At 43.0% G+C, this 26,559-nt stretch overlaps 1 protein-coding gene across 1 annotated transcript in view; it reads right to left on the reverse strand.

Moving 5' to 3' along the window:
• Positions 1 to 820: 820 nt before the first annotated feature.
• stk32a (serine/threonine kinase 32A) overlaps positions 821 to 26,559 on the reverse strand; it is a 60,535-nt gene continuing 34,796 nt past the window's right edge. Inside the window, exons 5-12 of the mRNA XM_038988505.1 lie at positions 20,001 to 20,038; positions 16,240 to 16,329; positions 15,417 to 15,520; positions 14,563 to 14,679; positions 13,930 to 14,055; positions 12,911 to 13,039; positions 1,444 to 1,508; positions 821 to 938 (exon numbers count right to left, since the gene is read on the reverse strand). Of these exons, the coding sequence (XP_038844433.1) occupies positions 821 to 938; positions 1,444 to 1,508; positions 12,911 to 13,039; positions 13,930 to 14,055; positions 14,563 to 14,679; positions 15,417 to 15,520; positions 16,240 to 16,329; positions 20,001 to 20,038 (787 nt within the window). The remainder of the gene's footprint in view (positions 939 to 1,443; positions 1,509 to 12,910; positions 13,040 to 13,929; positions 14,056 to 14,562; positions 14,680 to 15,416; positions 15,521 to 16,239; positions 16,330 to 20,000; positions 20,039 to 26,559) is intronic.

Genomic DNA, 26,559 nt, shown 5'->3' on the forward strand with positions numbered 1-26,559 from the left:
CTGTGTGGAACAGACAATACCTATCTATTCGTCAATAAAGATTGACGTACAAATATCCATGTCGAGCACCAGTCATTTTGGTTTGCTTGAGAGGCATATCGATGCCTAATCATTTCACAGAGACGTATTACGTTCAGCAGCTAGCGCTCAAGCCTACAGTGGTTCTCTTTGTCTTCGAAGAGGAATCTGTGGTTGGAGTCTTGAAAACAAAGGCCTCATATCTCATCTCTAATCCTAATTCATTTTGTGTGACGCTACTCACAACCCCTCTCTCTTCCAAAAGCAAGTCAGCACCGTTTCACTGCAGACGTAGTCTCCTACTTGTCAACATTATGCTTCATTTCCTGCCTGGCCTGAGTCTAGCCTCAGCATAACAGGCATGGTGGCTGTATCCTGTCTGGCTCTGCTCTCTGCTGGGTTTGTAGTTAAGTAATTTCCTGGGCCTGGCTAACTTGGTGGACGGAGGAGAGCTCTGGGGGACCATAGTGCATCAGGCCAGAGCAGGTCAGATCAGGGTAGAGTGTGAGGAGGGCTGCCCACTGAGAGGCACGTCCCCCATCATATGAAAAGTGAAAAGAGCCAGGGTCTATCTGTCTGTCTAGGTCAGCTGCCTCTCACTCTGTAAAGTAGAAGTCTATGTGAGCTCCTGAAGTCTGGGGTCTGGGCATAATAGCTGTCTGTTGGGGGAATGTGTCAGGGTTAAACTCAATCTGAGTGCCCTGCGCCGGACAGGGGAGAGGGGAAGTGGACGATTGGTTAGTAGTGATCTACAAGCTGTGGCCAGGTTAGCATGGCGACTTACGGCTCAAGCCGTAGTCCGCTATCCTGATATGTCGGCTGCCGGGTCCACGTTGTTGTTCTGTCCATCTTCGATAGCCTTGTTCTTCTCTGTCGTGGTGAGGTCTGCTACCTCTGTGTCTGCCACAGCCTTCTTTGACCTATCAAGAGAAGGACAAAAGCTTGATTTCTTGCTTTCTGGTAATATGATATGTAAATAAATGTTTTTGTTCATGAGATTCTATCATGACATGTTACTCAGTATTAGGGGACACGTTCAAGATTCATTATTGCAACTTTTTCTGTAAATACGTCCTGTTGCCTGTGGCCCAATACTTTTGCCGTACGCCATCTAAAATATTCCTAACTGTTCAGCTGAGCTTGATTGGATGGATGGAACAGTTCTCTGGCAACTCACATTGAAACTGGACATCAAATCTGGGCGATTTTAGACAAAACTCAGGACGACAGCAGGCGCCACATTTTGGTGTTAATGTAGGCCACCGGACTATATACTGTATCTCCTTTAGGACATATACTGAGTCTCCTTTAGGACATATACTGAGTCTCCTTTAGGACATATACTGAGTCTCCTTTAGGACATATACTGAGTCTCCTTTAGGACATATACTGAGTCTCCTTTAGGACATATACTGAGTCTCCTACCTTTCTCTGTTGAAGATGATGAAGTCCCTCTCCACATTGTTCAGGCGCTGCTGGAGCTGACCGTTCTAGGGAATCAACAGAGGTTTGAGAACACACACACACACACACACACACACACACACACACACACACACACACACACACACACACACACACACACACACACACACACACACACACACACACACACACACACACAGTCATCTTTTTTAAGACATTAAAGATCCTACAGTTATGTGACCCAGATAACGGTTGTTGGGACTCGGAGAAATGAAGAAGTAGGTAGATGGATGAAGTTTCGCAAAACTTTAAAAGGAAATACATGACCTCTCTCACAGCTCCACTTGCCCTACACTGACAGTGTCACACATTTAGATATGCTAATAATGTGAGAACAAAAACACCTCCATGACGACCTGTCCCGGCAGCTATATGGCGTTATGACAGGCGTGTTCTCGCTCTCTCTGGGCGGTGGGTTAGTGGTAGGCAGACTGATGGGGCCAGATTGGGCCTCAGACGCCTCGCCACTATAAGTTTGTTGACCCCCTTTACAGGCCTGCCAATCAGCCTGGAGAGCTAGTACAGGTGCTCTCAGAGTGGGGCGCCAGACCCTGGCAGACAAGAGAAGTAGAGCACAGAAGGAGAGAGAGAGAGAGAGAGAGAGAGAGACAGAGGCCTACTGGGTAAGGGTAGCTTACGGAGGGCTTGGTTTTTCATCATATGAAACAGAAAACAAGCAATTGTTACATGAAAATAAGTTCTAAATAGGAGGGGGACCAGCATCATCTCACCTCTCGTTTCATGATGGGCATATTGACACATGTAGCCTACATGGAGTTGGTTTAACGCACATCCAAAACGGGAGTTGGCTCAAATAATGTAGTCCTACAATACATGTAGGCTAGACAAAAAGGGGATGTCCCTTGCTGCTCCCAAACTCCATCTTTTAATAAAGCTTTGGTGATTCAGATTTATTCAAAGCAGTCTCACAAGCCAAACCCTTTATTGATAGGCGTGGCTACTTGGCGAACGCATCGGGCAAGACAAATGAAACCAAACATGAAAAAAAACATGTTTTTATGTTTATTAATACGAGGGTTAATGGCCCAAAAATAACATCTCTCTTGTTCCATGAGCATAAGGGCACTGTGCATCATGGCTGGATAGGTTGTGCTTCCGCTCACAAAATCAAGGTGTTACTGCTAAGACCTGCTTTTCATTGGTCTTAAAATTCCCGAAATGCGCTGGAAGAAATTGACATTTTTGCACTCGTTTTCAAGAACACAACTCAAATATTGCCACCCCTCCCACCTCATTGCAAGCATACTGATTAGGGGTTGCGAAGGGAGGGTATATTTACTGCCAACTTTTGAAGTTTAGTTGTCTGTAACTCTGGACCTCTGTGTGGCCTTATCACATGTAAAATATATGAAGAAATTGAATAAGATTATTTAAAAAATAAAATATAGAATGGCAAACCATCAACCTAGTGAATACCATTAGTGTTTAATATGAGGTTTGGATTTGTATTTATTTGACTATGTCAATATGTATTTTCCATTAGTGTTTTGGCTTCAAACTAGTGGCAGTTGAGAAAAAAGTCAATAGTTGGAAGAGTTGTAGAATTATTTGAAAATAATGCCATTGTTGATTAGGTACTTTTTTTCATTAATTAGGCTATTTTCTTGAACCATATGGTCTATCTACTAGAAACTCATGGACAATACATTAATACTCAAATCAAATCGTACTTGTCACATGTGCCGAAATGCTTACTTACAAGCCCTTAACCAACAATGCAGTTTTAAGAAAATAGAGTTAAGAAAATATTTACTAAATAAACTAAAGTAAAAAATGTAATAAAATAAAAATTAACTCAATAAACTAACAATAATGAGGATATATACAGGGGGTACCGGAACCAAGTCATGTGTGGGGGTACAGGTTAGCCAAGGTCATTTGTACATGTAGGTAGGGGTAAAGTGACTATGCATAGATAATAAACAGTGAGTAGCAGCAGTGTAAAGACAAAGGGGGGAGGGAGGGTGTCAATGCAAATAGTCTGGGTGGCCATTTGATTAATTGTTCAGCAGTCTTATGTCTTAGGGGTAGAAGCTGTTAAGGCGCCTTTTGGACCTAGACTTGGTGCTCCGGTACCGCTTGCCGTGAAGTAGCAGAGAGAACTGTCTATGACTTGGGTGACTGGAGTCTTTTACAATTTTTTGGGCCATCCTCTGACACCGCCTAGTATATAGTCCTGGATGGCAGGAAGCTTGGCCCCAGTGATGTAATGGGCTGTACGCACTACCCTCTGTAGTACCTTGGTATTTTGGTATTTTATTAGAAACCTTACGGTCGGTTGCCGAGTAGTTGCCATACCAGGCGGTGAGGCAACCGGTCAAGATGCTCTCAATGGTGCAGCTGTAGAACGTTTTGAGGATCTAGGGACCCATACTAAACCTTTTCAGTCTCCTGAGGGGGAAAGGGCGTTGTCGTGCCCTCTTCAAGACTGTCTTGGTGTGTTTGGACCATGATAGTTTGTTGGTAATGTGGACACCAAGGACCTTGAAACTCTCTACCCGCTCCACTACAGCCCTGTCAATGTGAATGGGGGTGTGATCAGCCATCCTTTTTCTGAAGTCCAAGATCAGCTCATTTGTCTTGCTCAGGTTGAGGGAGAGATTGTTGTCCTGTCACCACACTGCCAGGTCTCTGACCTGCTCCCTATAGGCTGTCTCATCGCCATCGGTGATCAGGCCTACCACCGTTGTGCTGTCAGCAAACTCAATGATGGTTCTGGAGTCGTGCTTAGCTATGCAGTCGTGGGTGAACAGGGAGTACAGGAGGGGACTAAGTATACACCCCTGAGGGGCCCCTGTGTTGAGGATCAGCTTGGCAGATGTTTAGTCCCAGGGTCCTTAGCTTAGTGATGAGCTTTGTGGGCACTATGGTGTTGAGGGCTGAGCTGTAGTCAATGAACAGCATTCTCACATAGGTGTTCCTTTTGTCAAGATGGGAAAGGGCAGTGTGGAGTGCAATTGAGATTGCGTAATCTGTGGATCTGTTGGGGAATTGGAGTGGGGCTAGGGTTTCCGGGATGACGGTGTTGATGTGAGCCATGACCAGCCTTTCAAAGCACTTCATGGCTACCAATGTGAGTGCTATGGGGAGGTAGTCATATATTACCAAAATTACGAAAGATTCTGGTAACTTTCGTAAATGACCCGTAGCTTTGCAACAACAGTGCTGATATTAGACAAGTACATTTCCAAACCTGGCGCATGTTGTGGAAAATGCCAGAGCACCAGATTTACTTGATGAAATTCCTGACTAACATGCGGTTGGCACTTGCGCCGCCGTAGCGCCAGCCAAAAATAGAGCCCAGACAGACAGACAGACAGACAGACAGACAGACAGACAGACAGACAGACAGACAGACAGACAGACAGACAGACACAGACAGACAGACAGACAGACAGACAGACAGACAGACAGACAGACAGACAGACAGACAGACAGACAGACAGACAGACAGACAGACAGGGGTGGTATGGGATGAGCTCTCCACCTGTAGAACGAGAACCCCCTGTGGAGCAGACAAGGCAGCCAGGCAGCTGGTGGAAGTTCAGAAGTTAATTATGCCCAGCTGTTTGATTAAACATTTCATTTTACAAAATTAACCTCGAGCGATCTTTCTGTTAGCCGTTTTCCAGGATGGTAAAAATACAGTTGACGTCATTGTCTATTTCAATTGTACAGATATGGCCTCAAGACGTCAATTCGGTGACATCATTGTGTATAATAACTCTCTGACAGCCATACAGTTGGTTCTGACCGTTACAGATTCCGCCTCCATCTTAGTCATAGAAGTGAGTCGGGTGAATGGAGGATGGAATGTGCATACTGAACCAATGGATCCTCGGATGACGCGATCGCCATCGCACTGCACACTGCCCTATCCCATTGGGACAAGAGGAATACTTACGTAAGAATGCTGTTCATCGACTGCTGCTCAGCCTTCAACACCATAGTGCCCTCCAAGCTCATTACTAAACTCAGGGCCCTGGGTCTGAACCCCACCCTGTGCAAATAGGTCCTGGACTTCCTGACGGGCCAACCCCAATTGTTGAAGGTAGATAACAGCACCTCTGCAAAGCTGATCCTCAACACGGGGGCCCCACAAAGGTGCGTGCTCAGCCCCCTCCTGCACTCCCTGTTCACCGATGACCGCGTGGTCCCGCACGCGACAAGTTTGCTGATGATACAACAGTGGTAGACCTGATTACCAACAATGACAAGACAGGGAGGAGGAGGTGAGGGCCCTGGCAGAGTGGTGCCAGGAAAATAACCTCTCCCTCTCCCTCAACATCAACAAAATGAAGCAGCTGATTGTGGACTACAGGAGACAGCAGAGAGAGCAGGTCCCCATACACAGTGGAGAGGGTGAAAAGCTTCAAGTTCCTTGGCGTGCACATCACTGACAACCTGAAATAGTCCATCCACACAAACAGGAGGCTGAAGAAATTTGGCTTGGCCCCTGACCCTCACGAACTTCTACAGATGCACCATTGAGAGCATCATGTTGGGCTGTATCACCGCCTGGTACGGTGATACAGAGGGTGATGTGGTCAGCCCAACCCGTCACCGGGGGCACACTGCCTGCCCTCCAGGACATCTACAGCACCCGGTGTCACAGGAAGGCCAAGACGATCATCAAGGACCTCAGCCTCCTGAGCCACGGTCTGTTCACCCCGCAACCATCTAGAAGGCAGAGACAGTACAGGTGCATCAAAGCTGAGCCTGAGAGACTGAAAAACAGCTTCTATCTCCAGGCCATCAGACTTTTAAATAGCCACCACTAGCCGGCCTCCGCCCAGCATCCTGCCCTGAACTTAGTCATTGTTACAAGCCGGTACCACCCAGTACTCTTCCCTGCACCTTAGAAACTGCTTCCCTATGTACATAGTCATTGAACACTGGTCACTTTAATTGTGTTTAAATACTGTTTAACCCACCTCATATGTATATACTGTATTCAGTCAAGGCTCATCCTATATTACTACTGCTGTACACACCTTTTATTTTCATACACTGTCTATACACACCATTATATACATATACACTGAGTGTACAAAACATTAATAACACCTTCCTAATATTGAGTTGTACCTCCTTTTGCATCGGGGTATAAACTCTACAAGGTGTCGAAAGCGTTCCACAGAGATGCTGGCCCATGTTGAGTCAAGTTGGCTGGATGTCCTTTGGGTGGTGAACCATTCTTGATACACACTGGAAACTGGCACCTACTACCGTACCCCATTCAAAGGAACTTAAATCTCTTATCTTGCCCATTCACACTCTGAATGGCACACATACACAATCCATGTCTCAATTGTCTCAAGGCTTAAAAATCCGTCTTTAACCCCCCCTTCCTTCCTCTACACTGATTGAAATAGATTTAACAGATGACATCAATAAGGGATCATACTGTAGCTTTCACTTGGATTCACCTGGTCAGACTGTCATGAAAATGTCTTGTACACTCAGAGTATATGTATTTATATTCCGCACTCTGACATTGCTCTTTCTGATTTCTTAATTTATTTCATTTGGTTGGGATTTGTGTTTATTGTTTTGTATCATTAGGTATTACTGTACTGTTGGAGCTTGAAACAAAAGCTGCAACTACGGTAAAATCTGCAAAATATGTGTGCCCGACCAATACAATTTCATTCGGAAGGATGGTGCTATGTATGCTGTTCACGACAAAACAAGTCCAATTTCCCACTGCATTATCTGTGATTTAATTGAGCAAATTCTACTGTCCATTATAGGTTCAACAGCAGAGGGAGAGAGAGAGGGGGAGGAGAGAGATGTAGGGAGATAGAGAACATTGCAGAGGCTGAGAAGAAGACAGAAAATAAGAGAGAGAAAGAGAGAGAGAGGGTTGCGGAGTCAAACAAGGAGAACATAATGTGGGGAGGAAGAAATAGAGAGGGGGAGGAAGGGGGAGACAGGGAGAAAGGAGGAAGCCTGAGGCAATGAGCCAGCAGCAGGGTGAGATATTTGGGCAGCGCCCCGCCTGCCATTCATATAATATTGATCTGCACTGCTTTAGAAATGGTTACACGTAATGGGTCTCTCTGTCTTTCTCTCTCTCTCTCTCTCTCTCTCTCTCTCTCTCTCTCTCTGCACTACAGGCAAGATAATTATGTGTCCTCCTTCCTCTCCACAAGTGGTCCCAGAGGTCCCTCCGTAAACACACAAACACACACTCAAGCATGCACGAAGAAACACAAGCATGCGCACAATGCTGTTTTCCCATTTTAGATAGTTGTGGGGGGAAAAGTACGCTTGGCTCACTGGTTTTATTTAAAAATACATGTAGTTAAGTGCACTTCCAGCTAGAAGGCATGTATGAAGCATTCTTAGTATGGTTCACAAAATAGAACTGGAAGGCCCAATGCTTTGAGGTTCCTATCTCCAAGACGTTGAACAGTATTCTTTATGCCACTGGGCATAAACTGGTTAAATCCAACGTAATTTGTCAACGTGTTGTGAAATTGAATCTCCTTGGAAAATACATTGGATTTGAAAAAAGTCATCAACGTAAACTGTTGTTTTGAGGATACAATTTCAACCACAGGATTATGTCATCCTGGTAACCAATTTTCAACATAGACAAAATATGTTGCATTTTTACCTTGAAAACAACGTCAGCTCTTCAACGTAATATCCACTATAAGAAAAAAACGATAGGCTAAGCGGCAGGGGTGTCATGCACCCCCGCAATTTGAGGGGGCACAAAGTACGTGAGGATGGCTGGAGGGTGGCTAAACATAGGATCAATACGTTTTATCTGACTGTGACTGCCGATAACTTCAGAACGAAGTTGACTGCAAATACAAAATTGCCTAAGTATTTGCAATTGTTACAAACAAGTGAAGGATAGAATGATGCTTCAAATGAAAACCAAGATGATACATAGGCTACATGGGCCTGTATAGGCTAATTTAATCATATTTAAATCTATTTCATGTTCAATCAATTGAATTGTATTTTGTGACTAGGCTACTGTCTGTCATTTTTGCCAAAATGTGTTTCATGATCAGTGACAACATTTGCGCAATGCTCTGCCCAATCTGTGATTTACTGCATTATTATTTGGTAAGCATAATAAGTCGCCTCAATATCCTATTTGCAGCGCTGGGTGGTAATATCGCACATGTGGAATGATTCTAATGTTAAGGTAAGATTTGAATGGAGAAAGCTGGTCTGAGAGCAGCTCTGCTTTTCTTTTGATCCTATCAGTATCGACGCATGGTGTAACGACGCACTTAGTGAACATTCTCTCTACGTGCATGTTTGGGAAACACTTAAAAAGCTGCTTCGTGAATAATGATGCATCTGGTACTATCGTCATAGTGCTTAAGTTACATCGCAACTGGGAAACGAGGCCCAGGGCTAGCTAAAGCCAACTTCATAAAATTGCTAGGTGTCCAGTTGTACTACTGGGAAACCCCCCAAAATATATAGTATATAATCATTTTACAGGACAAATCTGAGGGGGCACAGGGCCTATGGGCATGACGCCTCTGCTAGCCGGCACCTCCTTAAGGAGAGCTGATCTATCTACATCTATCCCTTCCGTCTCCCGCCCCGGGTTTTATCCAAACCCAGCACTGCTTAGCTTTGATATTTGTCACTTACAATTACCAATGTGCTATCGTGAGAATGATTGTTGAACAATCTCCACTTAATAGATTCAGTGTTGCTATCGAAGTCTTTCCAAAGGGTATGTTCAACAGAGCAAATGAAATGTAACCATACTTCAGCAATCACATATCATCAATGATGCTAGTTAGGTCTATATACAGTAGCATTTGGGAAGTAATCAACAGCTATTGTTTAAATTCAGCCCAGGATGAAACAATACATATAGGCAATGTTCGTTCTAATGTTTTTCGTCAGTGAGCAAATTTCAGGTCTGCTGAGCGCAAACTTGAACTTTGTGAAAATTCTGTGCAACGTCCGGTGCGCGTTTACTGTGAACACTGAGGCTGTACCCGCTTTAAGTTAGTTTTAACAGTGGTCAAGTAGGCTACTGTAGCTATTTGATGATAATGTAGGCCTACCAGAGTGGCCTACCATCAAAAACAATGGAGAAAATGCATCCCATAACATTTTAACATGGAAAACACAGCCCCTCTAGAAATGCACATATTTTATGCTCTTGTAGGAAGCAATCACTCCCCCATCGCAGACTACAAATTATCTATAACTGAGCTAAAAACTCACTAACTAGCAAAGGATATGAACAAATGTACACACGTCACTACATGTAGCTCTCACTTTGATCTCAAAACAAGCGCATCTACTCATGACCGCTCATGCTGTAAAAACAGTCCAGTTCAAAGTGAATGGCACAGATCCATATATGCCAATGGTCTATTTGCATATAGGCTTACTAAAGCTCTGATTGGTTATGGCTCACCAGTCTGTGTAGAGTACAGACCTGAGTCATGCCTGTAATGCAATAAAATCCTACTCCGATGCATTCAGCCTAAAACAACATCTCTTGCATCGTTAGTTTTGCATACTAAATCTTGCATAGTTTGTTATTTATATTGCCTTGAAAGTGGCTAATGTTGCGTTGATTCAATCACAATTCTCACAGTAAAGAGAAACATTGATAGAGTTAACTAATGGGGAAAACTCTAGAAAGTTGAGTGAAGTTCAATCTCGTGCTTCTCTGCATGGGGAGATTTCTTTTGCGGGACAGTCCCGCATGAAGCTTAGAGGGAACATTGCATATAGGCCTCAGGTTTCAAGCTTAAGTTGATTTAAAATGGAATCTACAAGTTATAATAAATATGTTGGACTCAGGTCTCCATCTCAACAAAACATAAAAGTTAAATAATATGATTCAATCAAATCAAACTGTATTTGAAGTGCATTTAAATTTTGATTTGATTTGATTTAGTCCTATACTTTAACTTAGATTTTTGGTTGAAGTGTAGACGTGAATCCAATATATCAATTATTAACTTGTAGACAGACTGGAATTAAAGCCAGACTCAGTGGCAAAGATGGAACTATCCAAGCAAAATACATATCTTTCAAATGTTGATATTTGATTGCGTTGACAACCAAACACAATTCAATATCACTTTTGCAATGCAAGTTAACAAATTACATGTTGGATACAAGTCTTCCATTTCAACCAAAAATACAAGTTAAAGAATAGGATTAAGCCAGTGACTCAGATGGAACTATCTTAGTGGTAGATACATCTCTGATAAATGTTGATATTTGGTTGCGTTGTCAGCCAAACACAATTCAAGATTACTTTTGTAAGACAGCCTAATGTTAAGGCCATCTTACAAACTAATGTAACAGTATTTATTCAAAATGAGTAACACATCCATGGCCACATTTTGAGGTTACTATAACAATAAATGCCTTATGTAATCACAGAAAGCGTGCATGTTCAGGGTTGCAGGTTTGTGCAAATCTTCCCAATTGCTAAAAGAATCTGCACAGAATCTCAAACAGCACTGTTCACTTGCACCATGTACTTCAATGTAATTTCAACTAGCTGCAATCCAGGTAATTTGGCTGTGCTATTAGATGAAACACAGTGATAACAAATTAAGTTGTATAAATAAACAAATAGATCTGTCAGTGTATTGCCATTTGAACGTTGGTGTGCTTTTAAATGGTTGAAAGCACAGTGAGAAAACATTTAGGTGACAACTAAACCAAAAATCAGATCATTGATTTTCCATTGGAACTTGGTTGTGCTTTTAGATGGTTGAAAGCATAGTGAGAACACATTGGGAATTCAACAAACTTTTGGCTGTCTTTTGAGTGGGTGAAAACAGGTTGGAATCGCATTGATCAATGTATCTACCAAATATTACCCAATTCACCACATTGAAACGAGGTGGTGTGCCCAGTGGGTTAATACACTTACTTCATTGCTATAGAGCATTTCAGTTTGTGTGAATAAACCTTCTACATTAACCCAGGGAAGAAGAATCTGCATCATGTCTTTCTAAAGCACTGTGAGATTCACAGAGCTCCACTTGGGCGAGTTCCCACAAAAGTTGTCAGCTTCCATAAAACATGACTCAATTTGGGGCCAGCTCTGGCTTATTATTGCTACTGACGAACAAGATTTGTGCCCATTCCACCCAAATGTATTACCTCTATTGGAAAAGAGTCACATAAAATCTATTTAATGTAGCTGACAACGGAGAGAATCTAAACTGAGAAACTGATATACTTTATAATGGCCCTTGACATGAGGCGTTTAGTCGATGGTTCCTGATTAGCCGATGGAGTCCCTCCGATCATGTGCATTCATGTGCACCACCTCGTGTTGGGTAAACAACATTTAAAAGGCTGTAACTCGATCACTCACACTGGGATGGCAAACAGAAGCAGTCTGCTGTACTGAATGAGAAATAGAAAGTAGAGAAGCTGCATGAGGAGGGAGGGGAGAGAAGACGAGGAGAAGGGAGGGGACAGGAGTAGGGGGGGTGCTGACTGGTTCATTAAATGGTTACCCGGACTTTCTGCTTTTCACCCCCTATCTGCAGTGCATGTACATATTACCTCAATCAATCACCCCAACTATCTCGTACCCCAGTATACTGACTTGGTACTGGTATATAGCCTGTATATTTCCTCGTTATTGTTATTTTATTGTGTTACTATTTTATTTGATCTATTTGTAAATGTTCTTACTTTTTAACTGCATTGTTGGGAAAGGGCTCGTAAGTAAACACTTCACTGTAAACTCTACACTTGTTGTATTCGGCCACATGTGACAAATACCATTTGATTTGAACAAGTGGCATCATTAACAACATGGCCCCCAGCAGCAGTCACAGCAGCCAGTCCAGGACACAGCAGCACTCTCAGTAAACGGTGGAGGATGCTTGATGAATGCCCACCACCACGGAAAAAGCACCTTTAATGAAATCACTGATGCCAATCTTTCCAGCTCTTTTTCGTGTGTTTTTGTGTGTCTGTATGTGTGTGTGTTTTACCCCCCCCCCCCCCCTCTCTTACTGGGGGATCAAATTAACCTTTGGGTGTTTTCCTCACGGTCGGCGTAAACACCGAGAGGACTTGGCTGATTTATGTGGACGTACAGAAAGTGTGAAGGAGAGAAAAAAATTGAAAAAAGAGAGAGAGTGATTGCATTCTTCACATTCTCCTTCTCCCTCACGCATGGAAAGTCCACATCGTTCATTTATTCAGATAAGAAAAGTGCTTCTTCCATCCATTACATCCACGCGGGACATATTTAAGGGACAAACTAAAGGCTACTTATCACCTGCTGCCGAGCTAAATGGACACACATGCACACACAGACGGTTCTTGTGACTGATGGTGAGCTCTGGAAGGAAGTGGAACCATTGAGAGGCAGGGGTTTGTTGTTAGGGTGAGGCTTTACCTGGGGGGACCCATTGGAGCCCTGCTCTCTGGTCTTCCTGGCTAGTCTTTTCTTTTTCTTGTGCAGCGGTTTGGACTCCAGGATCATCTCCTCCAGCTCAAAGGTGGGGTCGCAGTTGAGCCTCCGCCTCTGGAAGAGGAACAGAAGGCCACAACACAGGATGAACATTTAAAGGGGCAATCTGGGATTTGAAATAGATCATAGCGGCCACCCTGCCACAGTTGTTGGTAAGGAGCTGAGGAAGAAACACAATACAGGATGAAGCATTTATTCTATAGAGCGAGGATGTCGATTCAATCGATCAACCTTCCCTATCTCTCCTACCTGGCCGGCTGTAGTGACCACAGGGAATTCACTCTATAATCACACACCACAGGGAATCAGATACTGTAATTTCCTGTTAGCTTGGTAACCAATGACAGCCTGTAGTGTTGCTGTTATCAGTCAACAGCTGATAGTCCCCTTGAATCAGTGTCCATTCATCGTTCAACTCCTCCATGAGCTGTCAGGTATGAAGCGAGGGTTCACAAGTCAAAGCTCCGCTCCCTGGCACCAAACGATCGGGTGTTGGAGGTTGGGACAAGCTTGGCTTGGTTTGGTAAGGTTGTGCAAGGATGGGAGGTAGGTACAAGCTTAGCTTACTGTGCCAACCGAACAGCTCGACCTACTGCATGACGGCTGATGACGCCACTACCTTGCATGCATCATTTTACCTGCTTGTCACACACCTGCTTCCTAACACCTGAGGAGATGCAGAGGCTGTATGTGTATGTGTATGTGTATGTGTATGTGTATGTGTGTGTGTGTGTGTGTGTGTGTGTGTGTGTGTGTGTGTGTGTGTGTGTGTGTGTGTGTGTGTGTGTGTGTGTGTTGTTTGTGTGTGTGTGTGTAAGAGGCATGAGCTCTAATGACCCGTAACGGCCTCCTCAGACCAGCAGGGGGGCCGTGGTGACGCACCTCTCTGTTTGGGCTGTGGCAACGTCGTGGCAACGTCGGCATAATGTTGTGGTCTGACTCACATTGGGGATGAAGCCGGGGGGCAGCTGTTTGTTGAGCACAGTGTCCCAGTTGACATCAGACAGCAGGTCTAGATCCTGCAGCTCAGCCAGGCAGGACACACGCTGGTGCACGTCAATACACAGCAACTAGAGGAGGAGAAGGGAAGAGGAGGAGGAGTAGCAGGAGGAGAAGAGAACAAGAGGAGAGGGGAGGTAAAGAGGAGGAAGAGCAGGAACACACACATCACACACACCGCATACACCACACACACCACAGGAATGTAGATGAGTGGTGTAGGGGTAGGCTACTTCAGCACTGAGCTACAGTTTGTCTATAGTGGAGAATTACCAACATAGAATCGGATCACTCAGCCTTATAGGCTTCCAGTTATAACCTCATGATGACAAAGGATACGGCTTACATGGCTTACAAAACCGATCATCCTAGCATGTAATAACAATTAGTCTTTCAAGGAATGTAGGGGTCAAATACAACTCTAGTTCAAGTAAACAAGGTCATGGCTCAAAGGTCACCGGTTGTCAATAGCATACAGTTCAAAAACAATGCACATTTATTATTCATTCGGGGAATTTAGGGATGAAAAACAAGGTGACCAAGTGTCTACAGTATACAGTATGCAGATCTTTCTGTACCTTTCTGAGCATGGTCTTCATCTCCAGAGACCAGGCTATGGGGTAGCTGGGGTTGACCTTGTGGAACATCTGGAGGATCTCATTGGCCGGTGTGCTGGAGCGCATGACGTACGGCCTCTGGAGGGCCAGGACAGAGCATTATTATCACACAAAGGTCGTCAGGGTTACCGGGTCCTCACACAGAGATACACACAATAGTCCCTAAAACTGCCTGAAGAGAAATGTCTAAATCTGGGTTTAAACTAGACCACATCAGTCTTATGCTGTGTTACCTCTCTCAGGGGAGAGACAGTTTTCCTGTGTTTGGGATAGATTATGGCTGGGGCTGTGACAGTGATTGATGTGCGGTGCTTTAAGGATGCCAGGGCTGGCTGCCACTGATAGTCCAATCCATCCGGGCCTGGGGTGAGGGGGTTTAGGGCCTGGGGAGAGGGGGCTCAGAGGGCTGCTGTACAGCTTGACCCTGTCATACTACAGTAAGGACCCAGCAGGAGCTTAGTGGGAGTCCTGCCCCTGCCCTCCCTGTCTTTTCCTCTCCTAACTAAAGATATGCCCTGAGGGTAGTCACAGGCTGGTCCCAAATCTGTTGGTAAAACAGCACAAACAGGACCAAGCTAGGGTAATTACACCTTCATCTGAATGGTGAGGCTGGCTGAGATGGGTATTTTCATAATAATATTAAGGGGTATTTTCATGGTTATATTAAGGGCAGGCTTGGAGAGAAAGGTGTTGTCACTGTCTCTTCTTTTCTTACTTAAATGACTATTCTAGGAGCAGTAACAGCATGTATTGTAGGTTTTAGCATGCATTATTTACAGGCTGGGGATGGGCTGTGATGGGCTTTGTTTCTGTACCTGTCCTCGCAGAAGCTCGTAGGCAGTGACGCCCAGAGACCACCAGTCCACAGAGAAGGAGTAGCCAGGGTGTATTCCCTCGTGTGGCTGGAACAGCTCGGGGGCTGGGGGGAGGGAGGCACGGACACAATCAGCTGTCATTGCTCATCCAGACTGGACAGTAGTACTAGTTAGTACTGAAAACCAACACTTATAAATGGAACCAAAAAAGGAACCCATCAAAACTGCTACTGAAAACTCACAAAAAAACGCTAGAACCAAGCCCTTCAAAACCCTTCACCAAAAGGGACTCTGTTCCTTTTTATAAATAAATGAATGTTCCTGGAGATCCCCACCCTCTGAACACTTGGAATATGAATGTACTTTATTTCGATTAAATTATACATTATCCTTTACGGCAGTCTTAAATCGGGATCTAAATCCATCGTCTCCTCCTCCTTCCCTCCCATCCTCTCCACCCCCTCCATCTCCTCTTCTGTTCCCTGCTGCTTCCTCGGTGTCAGTCCCACTAAACTGATCCATTCGTCATGCCTCTTAATCACGCTGGACGAGACACACCGGTCGGCCAGGACCCGGGGTCAATGAACTCCACAGTCGAATCTGTCTGTAATTCTATTAATTTACATCCGATCCCCCAGAGCAGAAGGAACAACATTGATCTGATACTGTATGGTACGTTATGAAAGGGAAATGTAAGAAGCATAAGCATCCACATTGAAAGGGAGATATATTTACTCTGAAACTAGAAAGACACAGTACTGTACCGTTGAGCTGTGTCGTCCTTACATTAGCTCAGTGGTATAAGTGTTGTGTAGCTACTTACCCATGTATGGTTTGGTCCCTGCGATAGACGTTGCTCTTAGATCGTCTTTGACGATGGCAGCGATGTTGAAGTCCGTCAGGTGACAATGTCCTGTAGAACGGAAACAGGAAAGAAAGTCGTATTCGAAATTCTTGATGACAGTTTATTTGAAACAAGGTTTATAGGCAGTCTACTTAAGGCAGCATTCAGGCATCAAGCAGCTAAAACTGTCTTTGCCCTACATTGTGCTGTGCTGGGTGGGGTGCCCGAGTTAATGCAGTCGTTAGTAATAAGGCATTCTTTGTTTGAACTCACAGTTCACTCTGGCTGCATTCATAATGTGGTCACCGTGAGTGAATGATTTGGTTGGGGGTTAAATGGTGTAGCTCCCTAGAGCAGGTCACAGAGGGAATAGCAGCCTCAGTGCCTGCTGCCAAAGTCACCGGCTAACCTTTCTGTGTGTGGGGTGGACTGAAGCCTCAGCCATGCACACTGAACACCCTTTTTTATAAGCTGATGAGTGTGTGTGTGTGTGTGTGTGTGTGTGTGTGTGTGTGTGTGTGTGTGTGTGTGTGTGTGTGTGTGTGTGTGTGTGTGTGTGTGTGTGTGTGTGTGTGTGTGTGTGTGTGTGTGTGTGTGTGTGTGTGTTTTTAACCAGAAGTCCCCACAACAATAGTAAACAAACAAAAATTTGACCAACTGGTGACAACAAGGTCAAATGCTATTTCTAGGGGGTTTAGACTTAAGGTTAGAATTAGTGTTAGGGTTAGGAGCGAGGGTTAGTTTTAGGGTTAGGAGCTAGGGTTAGGTTTACGGTTTGGGTTAAGGTTAGGGTTAGGTTTAGGTTTAGAGTTCGGGAAAATAGGATTTTGAATGGGACTGAATTGAGTGTCCCCAGAAGGTTAGCTGTACAAGACTGTGTGTGTGTGTGTGTGTGTGTTTTATGCCACAGAGCTAGAATCGCAAAACTACCGGTAATTTACCACAGTTACCAGAAACTTCAGTAATTTTGGTAATTAACAGAAAGTCTTTGGTAATCTATCGTAAATTTGGTAACGTATACTTGAGTAACTTGAAAAAATGACTCGGACAAAGTATACATTGTTTTATATCTGTGTCCATAATGTCCATAATGTCCATTAGTTTCTAGTAGATAAGACACATGGTTCAGGAGAAAATAGCCTAATTAATGAAAAAAGCATTAATCAACAATGGCCTTATTTTCAATTAACTCTGAAACTCTTTGAGCTATTGACTGTGTTCACAACGGCCACCAGTTCGATGCCAGAACATCGGAAACAAATACATACTGACATAGTAAAATAAAAGTGTGTGAAAAAAATACAAAGGACATTTCAAGACGAAACCCTCAAACATTTTGGTTTACTATCCTTGTGGGGACATTTCGCCGGTCCCCAACGGTCCCCGCTAATTTTAGGCTTAGGGGTTAGGTTCAGGGTTAGGGTTAGAGGTTAAGGTTAGATTTAGGGTTAGGGTTAGTGTGTGCACACACATTTGTGTTCATGTGTGTGTCTGTAAAATCACAAGAGAATGACCAAGTATGGCAGTGATGAGAATGCGTTTCACCAGGCTTTCTCACGGATTGTCTCTCTGCTGTGAACCCTATGCAACATTAGGCATGAAGGAGGTGGCCATATATTTTATGGTGCTGCTGGGTCCATGAACTATACCCCTGTCACTGGACCTAACCTGCAGAGGGCAGTGCAGGACCTAACGCCTTCTGTCACCCTATTGACAGTGTGTCCATTTGTTTATTATTTGTGTACTTGGATCCCCATTAGCTTTTGCAGAAGCATCAGCTACTCTTCCTGGGGTCCACAGAAAATACAAAACATGACAAGTAACTAAACTCTGATAGACAAGGACAGTCACGCACATTTAAAATACAACGATCTACAACAACAAAAAAATCGAACAAAAATAGTATACAAACAATACAAGTAAAAAATCATGTTTGCGTTTGTGTGTGTGTCCCCACAGTCCCTGCCGTTCCATGAGATGTTGTTTAATCAATTTTTTTTTAACGTCATCTTGCTGTTTGCTTGAGTAATTGGAGACGGAAACGAGTTTCATGTTATCATGGCTCTGTATAATACTGTGCGTTGCCATGATTTCATTTTAGACTTGGGGACTGTGAAGAGACTTGGCGGCATGTCTTGTGGGGTATGTACTGTATGGGTGTCTGAGCTGAATGCTATTTGATTACGCTGACGAACTGGGCATTTTCATCACAGTTATATTTCTCATGAAAACTAGAAGAGAAGCAGTTCATCTCTTGTCATCCCTCAACCAGGAAACACTGGCATCCATGTTGTTGATGTTAGATCTATATGTGCAGTTAAGGGCAAGGCATAATGCTCTGTTTTGAGCCAGCTGCAGTTTTGCTAGGTCTTTCTTTGCTGCACTTGACCATATTACCGGACAGTAATCAAGATGGGACAAGACCGGAGCCTGATCAACTAGTACAGTTGATTTTTGTGTCAAACATATTTTAATAACAGACATACCCCTCCCTATTTTCACAACAACGTTTCAATATGACTTGACCGTGATAATTGACCATCCAATGTTCGGAGTTTAGCTTCGTCAACTTGCTCAATAGTCACAACTTTTATGCACAGCTCTAGTTGAGGTTTAGGTCTTGGAGAATGTTTTGATTTTAGTTGTAGATGTATTTAAGACCAGTTTATTATTAATCACACATTCTGGTACTGACTGTAACTCCTTATTTCAAATTTGAGTGAGCTCACTGGCTTTGGGTGCTGACGTGTAAAGTGTGTAATCGTCCGCATATATTGTGTGTGTGTGTGTGTGTGTGTGTGTGTGTGTGTGTGTGTGTGTGTGTGTGTGTGTGTGTGTGTGTGTGTGTGTGTGTGTGTGTGTGTGTGTGCGTGTGTGTGTGTGTGTGCGCGTCTACTGTACCCGTACATGACTTAATTGTTTTGCTGAGATACTAAATGCTATTCTCATCAGAAAGGGCACATGAGGTAAAGATAGGTCAACTATTCCAGGACTCTGTGCTCTTTGAAAACACTTCACGGGGATGCATTTTTGACCCGTGTTGTTTTTCAAAGTTCAGTGGTAAACTTAAGGTAGAAAAACCCAGGCTGAGCTGGACTCGGCTCCTGTGTAATGACAAATTGTGTTCCAGGAGAGCAGCTCAGTCCTGATCATAGCCTGTCAACTATCTACTGTAGTTGACAGGCTATGATCAGGGGACGTGTACATGAGCAGGTAATGTCTGGATAAAGAGCACAGGCACAGCATGAGAAAGAAATAACATTGAAGTTAATAGCATCTCAAGTCCTGAGGGCAAAAGAGACAGGCTCTCTCTCTCTCTCTCGCTCGCTCTCTCGCTCTCTCTCTCTCTATAGGGGGTTAAACCAGAGAGTGGGAGAAAGAGAGTGTGTGCGTGTGTGTGTGCAAGCAAGCATGTGTGTGGAATGGTGTGTCTGTGTGTGCGTGAGTGTGTGTGTACACGTGTGCCCGCCTTCATGTGTGTGTGTGTGTATGTGTGTGTGTGTGTGTGTGAGAATGTTTGTATGTATGGTTGTGTGTGTGTGTGTGTGTGTGTGTGTGTGTGTGTGTGTATGCACAGACTATATGTGGCTGCATAATGGTAGCGCCATTGATAAAATCTAAACTTATCTATCATTCATTCAGTGGAGGTCGTTCCTTACACAGCATGGATGGAAAAACACACCACATAATTTGTGTACAGACATAATTTACGACATAAATCATTGGCTGAGCCGTCTTACCGTGTTCGTCCAACAGAATGTTGTCAGGTTTGATGTCTCTGGAAAGCACACACACACACACACACACACACACACACACACACACACACACACACACACACACACACACACACACACACACACACACACACACACACACACACACACACACACACACACACACACACACACAGAAACAGAGCAGCATTAGGTCACTGACCATCTCCATCAACATCACCATGACAATATTGTATCGTTGTTGGACAGAGAACAAATCAACAACAAAAAATGTGTCATGTCACGTTACATCCTTAGAACAATATCGGCCTAGAACAAATAAACAAAAACAACACACGCAGAAACGCACAGTATGTCAAACACAGTTATATCACTAGCAATAATGTCCCAATGTCTTTAAATTGGACTGACAGGAACTGTGCTTTTCCAGCCAAACACTCACTGCATCCCAAATGGGCTGGAGAATCAGGCCCTCGGAATCAGGTTGTGTTCTAAATGGCACCCTATCTATCCAAATAGACTGCACCACAGAGCATTGTCGTCAAAAGTAGTGCAGTCTATTTGGATAGATAGGGTGCCATTTAGAACACATCCTAATTGCGAGGGCCTGATTCTCCAGCCCAGTCAGAACAACCTGGTCTCAGAAAATTTTGCATTATTCTGTTCGCAAATCCGTATTAATTTGTGGATGTCCATCACACAGTTTGTAAATGTTATGAATTACAATATGTATTATAAGTTACAAATTTACATAACATACAATATGTTACGAATTTGCAAAAGTACAATATGTTACAAATTTGGAAAAATATACAATGTATTACGACTTGCAAAAAACGTATAAGTTACATATTGTAGCTAGGTGGCTAACATTAGCTAGCTCGCTAATGTTAGCTAGGCTAGGGGTTAGGGTTAAGGTTAAGTTTAGGAGTTAGAATTTCTGCCACATCCAACAAGCGCCGGAGCCAATGTAGTACGATTCGATCTTAGTCCTGCATTGATGCTTTGCCTGTTTGATGGTTCGTAGGAGGGCACAGCGGGATTTCTTGTAAGCTTCCGGGTTAGAGTCCCGCTCCTTGAAAGCGGCAGCTCTACCCTTTAGCTTAGTGAGAGCGTTGCCTGTAATCCATGGCTTCTGGTTGGGGTATGTACGTACAGTCACTGTGGGGATGACGTCCTCGATGCACTTACTGATAAAGCCAGTGACTGATGTGATGTACTCCTTCATGCCATCGGAAGAATCCCAGAACATTTTCCAGTCTGTGCTAGCAAAACAGTCCTGAAGTTTAGCATCTGCTTCATCTGACCACTTTTTTTATAGAACGAGTCACTGGTGCTTCCTGCTTTAATTTTTGCTTGTAAGCAGGAATCAGGAGGATAGAGTTATGGTCAGATTTTCCAAATGGAAGGCAAGGGAGAGCTTTGTACGCGTCTCTGTGTGTGGAGTAAAGGTGGTCTAGAATTGTTTTCCCTCTGGATGCACATTTAACATGCTGATAGAAATGAAGTAAAACTGATTTAAGTTTCCCTGTATTAAAGTCCCCGGCCACTAGGAGCGCTGCCTCTGGATGAGCGTTTTCCTGTTTGCTTATGGTGGAATACAGCTCATTGAGTGCGGTTTTAGTGCCAGCCTCGGTCTGTGGTGGTATGGAGACAGCTACGAAAAATACAGATGAAAACTCTCTTGGTAGATAGTGTGGTCTACAGCTTATCATGAGATACTCTACCTCAGCCGGGCAAAACCTTGAGACTTCCTTAGATATCGTGCACCAGCAATTGTTTACAAATATGCATAGGCCCCTGCTCCATGTCTTACCAGAGGCTGCTGTTCTGTCCTGCCGATAGAGTGTATAACCCGCCAGCTGTATGTTCTTAATGTCGTCGTTCAGCCACGACTCGGTGAAACACAAGATATTACAGTTTTTAATGTCCCGTTGGTAGGATATATGTGCTTTCAGTTCGTCCCATTTATTTTCCAGCGATTGAACATTAGCTAGTATGCTCTGCTAGGATAAGTAGGGGGAGGAGCAGACTGAGGGGCCGAGAAAAGTGCAAGGAACTCAAGATAGCAGTGGCAGCTGTACAGATAACTCATCCAAAGTGCTTTGACTTCTCAAACACGGCAGAAAGCTACACTTCATGGTGCCCCATCTCCTTATTAATTCAGCCACTTACTTACAGCGGCAAGAAAAAGTATGTAAACCCTTTGGAATTACCTGGATTTCTGGATAAATTGGTCATAAAATTTGATCTGATCTTCATCTAAGTCACAACAATAGACAAACATAGTGTGCTTAAACTAATAACACAAATTATTGTATTTTTCTTGTCTATATTGAATACATCATTTAAGCATTGTCGGTGTAGGTTGGAAAAAGTATGTGAACCCCTAGGCTAATGACTTCTCCAAAAGCTAATTGAAGTCAGGAGTCAGCTAACCTGGAGTCCAATCAATGAGACAAGATTGGAGATGTTGGTTAGAGCTGCCTTGCCCTATAAAAAACACTCACGAAATTTGAGTTTGCTATCCACAAGAAGCATTGCCTGATGTGAACCATGCCTCAAACAAAAGAGATCTCAGAAGATTAAGAATTGTTGACTTGCATAAAGCTGTAAAGGGTTACAAAAGTATCTCTAAAAGCCTTGATATTCATCAGTCCACAGTAAGACAAATTGTCTATAAATGGAGAAAGTTCAGCACTGTTGCTACTCTCCCTAGGAGTGGCCATCCTGCAAAGATGACTGCAAGAGAACAGCACAGAATACTTAATGAGGTTAAGAAGAATCCTAGAGTGTCAGCTAAAAACTTATAGAAATCTCTGGAACATGCTAACATCTCTGTTGATGAGTCTAGACTACCTAAAACACTAAACAAGAATGGTGTTAAAACCTTTTCTCAATAGGGGGGCGCCATTTTCACTTTGTAAAAAATCGTTCCCAAATTAAACTGCCTCGTACTCAATTCTTGCTCGTACAATATGCATATTATTATTACTATTGGATAGAAAACACTCTCTAGTTTCTAAAACCGTTTGAATTATATCTGTGAGTAAAACAGAACTCATTTTGCAGCAAACTTCCTGTCAGGAAGTGAGAAATCTGAAATCGGGGGCTCTGTTCCAGGGTCAGCCTATTAATTTGCATGGAATCTATGGGTCTACATGCACTGCATACGCCTTCCCCTAGATGTCAGTAGGCAGTGAGAGTTGGAATGGGGTGTACAGCTCTATCTGAGGCCGAACAAGACCTGTTGGAATGACGTGACCACTCTTTCCTTTATTCTGCATGGCGCGAAAGGGTCACCTGGATTGCGTTCTGAAAAGCTTTCGTTATCGACGTTAGATATCTCCGGCTCTGATTTTATTTGATATATGTGTTAAAAACATCATAAACTAGTTATATTAAACCGACTTATATCAGTTTATTGCGATTTTCGGTATTTTCTTTGTTATGCGTTCTGGTGAGTTGGACACTTCTGTGCCGCATGGCCAGCTTTGTTAGCTAAATCGACAGATGAAGACGACATTCTACAACCGAACAACGATTATTCTGGAAAAAGGACACCTTGTACAAGATTCTGATGGAAGCTCATCAAATAGTAGGAACCATTTATGATATTATTTCGTATTTCTGTCGAAAATGTTTAGACGTATATTCCGCCCAGATTTCGGGCGCTGTCTCGCTATAACGTAAGCTGTATGTCATACTAAGGTTATTTAAAAAAATCTAACACAGCGGTTGCATTAAGAACTAGTGTATCTTTCATTTGCTGTCCAACCTGTATTTTTTAGTAAAGTATATGATTAGTTATTTGATTAGATGATGTGAGTGTCAGAAATATATCCGGATAATTTTGTGCAGTTTGGCTACGTATTCACATTGTTCAACCACGAATTGTACCGCTAAATATGCACATTTTCGAACAAACCATATATGTATTGTGTAATATGATGTTATAGGACTGTCATCTGATGAAGTTTGAGAAGGTTAGTGAAAAAATTAATATATTTTGCTGGTTTATTCGCTATCGCTAATGTGCCTTGAATGAATGCGGTTGTGTGGTAGGCTATTGTAGTAAGCTAATATAATGCTATATTGTGTTTTCGCTGTAAAACACTTAAAAAATCTGAAATATTGGCTGGATTCACAAGATGTTTGTCTTTCATTTGCTGTACACCGTGTATTTTTCATAAATGTTTTATGATAAGTATTTAGGTATTTCACGTTGGTTTCTGTAGTTATTCTAGCTGCTTTGGTGAGACTTGTGATGGTGGCTGCAATGTAAAACTATGATTTATACCTGAAATATGCACATTTTTCGAACAAAACATATGCTATACAATAAATCTGTTATAAGACTGTCATCTGATGAAGTTGTTTCTTGGTTAGTGACTATTTATATCTTTATTTGGTCGAATTTGTGATAGCTACCTATGCAGCAAAATGTTTTTTGAAAATATGCGGTTGGGTCTTTTGCTATCGTGGTTAGCTAATAGAAATACATATTGTGTTTTCCCTGTAAAACATTTTAAAAATCGGAAATGATGGCTGGATTCACAAGATGTGTATCTTTCATCTGGTGTCTTGGACTTGTGATTTCATGATATTTAGATGCTAGTATTTACTTGTGGCGCTATGCTAGGCTATGCTAGTCAGCTTTTTTACTGATGAGGGTGCTCCTGGATCCGGGATGAGTACCAAGTAGAAGTTAATGGGAGGACACCACGGAAGAAAACATTGCTTCATGTCTGAAATTTGCAAAAGTGCACCTGAATTTTCAAAAATATTCTGTGGACAGAAGAAATTTGAGTTGTTTGGAAGGAACACACAACCCTATGTGTGGAGAAAAAAGGCACAGCACGGCACACCAACATCAAAACCTCAACTCAACTGTAAAGTATGGTGGACGGAGCATCATGGTTTGGGGCTGCTATGCTGCCACAAGGCCTAGACAGCTTCCTATCATCGATGGAAAAATTAATTCCCAAGTTTATCAAGACATTTTGCAGGAGAATGTTAGGCTATCTGTCCACCAATTGAAACTCAACAGAAGTTGGGTGATGCAAAAGGACAACGACCCAAAACACAGAAATAAATCAACAACAGAATGGCTTCAACAGAAGAAAATACACCTTCTGGAGTGGCCCAGTCAGAGTCCTGACCTCAACACGATTGAGATGCTGTGGCATAACCTCGAGAGCAGTTCACACCAGACATCCCAAGAATATTGCTGAACTAAAACAGTTTTGTAAAGAGGAATGGTCCAAAATTCCTCCTGACCGTTGTGCAGGTCTGATCCGCAACTACAGAAAGCGTTTGGTTGAGGTTATTGCTGCCAAAGGAGGGTCAACCAGTTATTAAATCCAAGGGTTCACATACTTTTTCCACCCTGCACTGTGAATGTTTACACAGTGTGTTCAATAAAGGCATGAAAACGTATAATTGTTTGTGTGTTATTATTTTAAGCAGACTGTTTGTCTATTGTTGTGACCTAGACGAAGATCTGATCAAATTTTATGACCAATTTATGCAGAAATCCAGGTATTTCCAAAGGGTTCACATACTTTTTCTTGCCACTGTAGCTAACTAGTATGTACACCGCTGGACTCTTTCTGTTGTGCTGGTTAAAAACAAACACGTGACTCTGTCAACTGTTCTGGGGAACTACGGTAAGCTTCATAATGTAAAATAATGTGACAGGTGAAATGAAGAATGTAATCTGCTTTATCTCCTAATGTATTGTACAAGTTGTCTGAAGGTATTTACTTAAAGAGTAGCTATAAATGTTCACATTTATTGAAAAACTTCAAAGAAATAGTTTCAACGGTATTGATGGTATTGAAAAACCATCCCGTGGCTAGTTCCAAATACCCCGGTATATGTTATATATGGTTTACCACACGAGCCTAGTGTGTGTGTAGTTGTGAGCATGCGTGTGTTTCAATCAGCAGGTAGGGTATTGGGAAAACCAGAGCAACCTGAGGAGAGGGACATGTGTGGACCAGACCATCCTTTTTGTATGAGAACCGCACAGGGGACAGATCACACAGACTTTACTATGAGCATCAAAGATCAATGATGAAACAGAGAGAGCTACTTCAAAGAACAACCCTACTGTATTTGTTGTCCATTGTATGAAAATGACATGTGATGTAGAAAACCTTAATTCCCCAGGGAACCCTATCTTTGCATTAGTCCTCATTTTCATAAAGTTGCCCTAAATGGTCCTTCTCTGTAATGATCAGACACTACTTCATTTTCTAAATGTCCCTTAAAGGACTATGATGGATGACAACGTTGGATAATCACCTCAGTGACAGAATAAAAAGATCTCATGTAAGATACAGAACATGACACATCATCACATCTGGCCATGTGTCGATCAGGGCTTTGGAGATGACAACATACTGTAGAGTTCTGGATCATAACACTGGATCAATCACTCAGCGGGCTAGTAGCAGCAGCACTTGTCAGGAGATCATGTCCACTAACCATGAGCCTTTGGAGCACGGCTTCCCAGCCTCATTAGTCCTGACAACCACATCAGCGGACAGGGTTGATT

This window comes from Salvelinus namaycush, chromosome 3 (genome assembly GCF_016432855.1).
Source record: "Salvelinus namaycush isolate Seneca chromosome 3, SaNama_1.0, whole genome shotgun sequence".
Classification (NCBI taxonomy): Eukaryota; Metazoa; Chordata; class Actinopteri; order Salmoniformes; family Salmonidae; genus Salvelinus; species Salvelinus namaycush.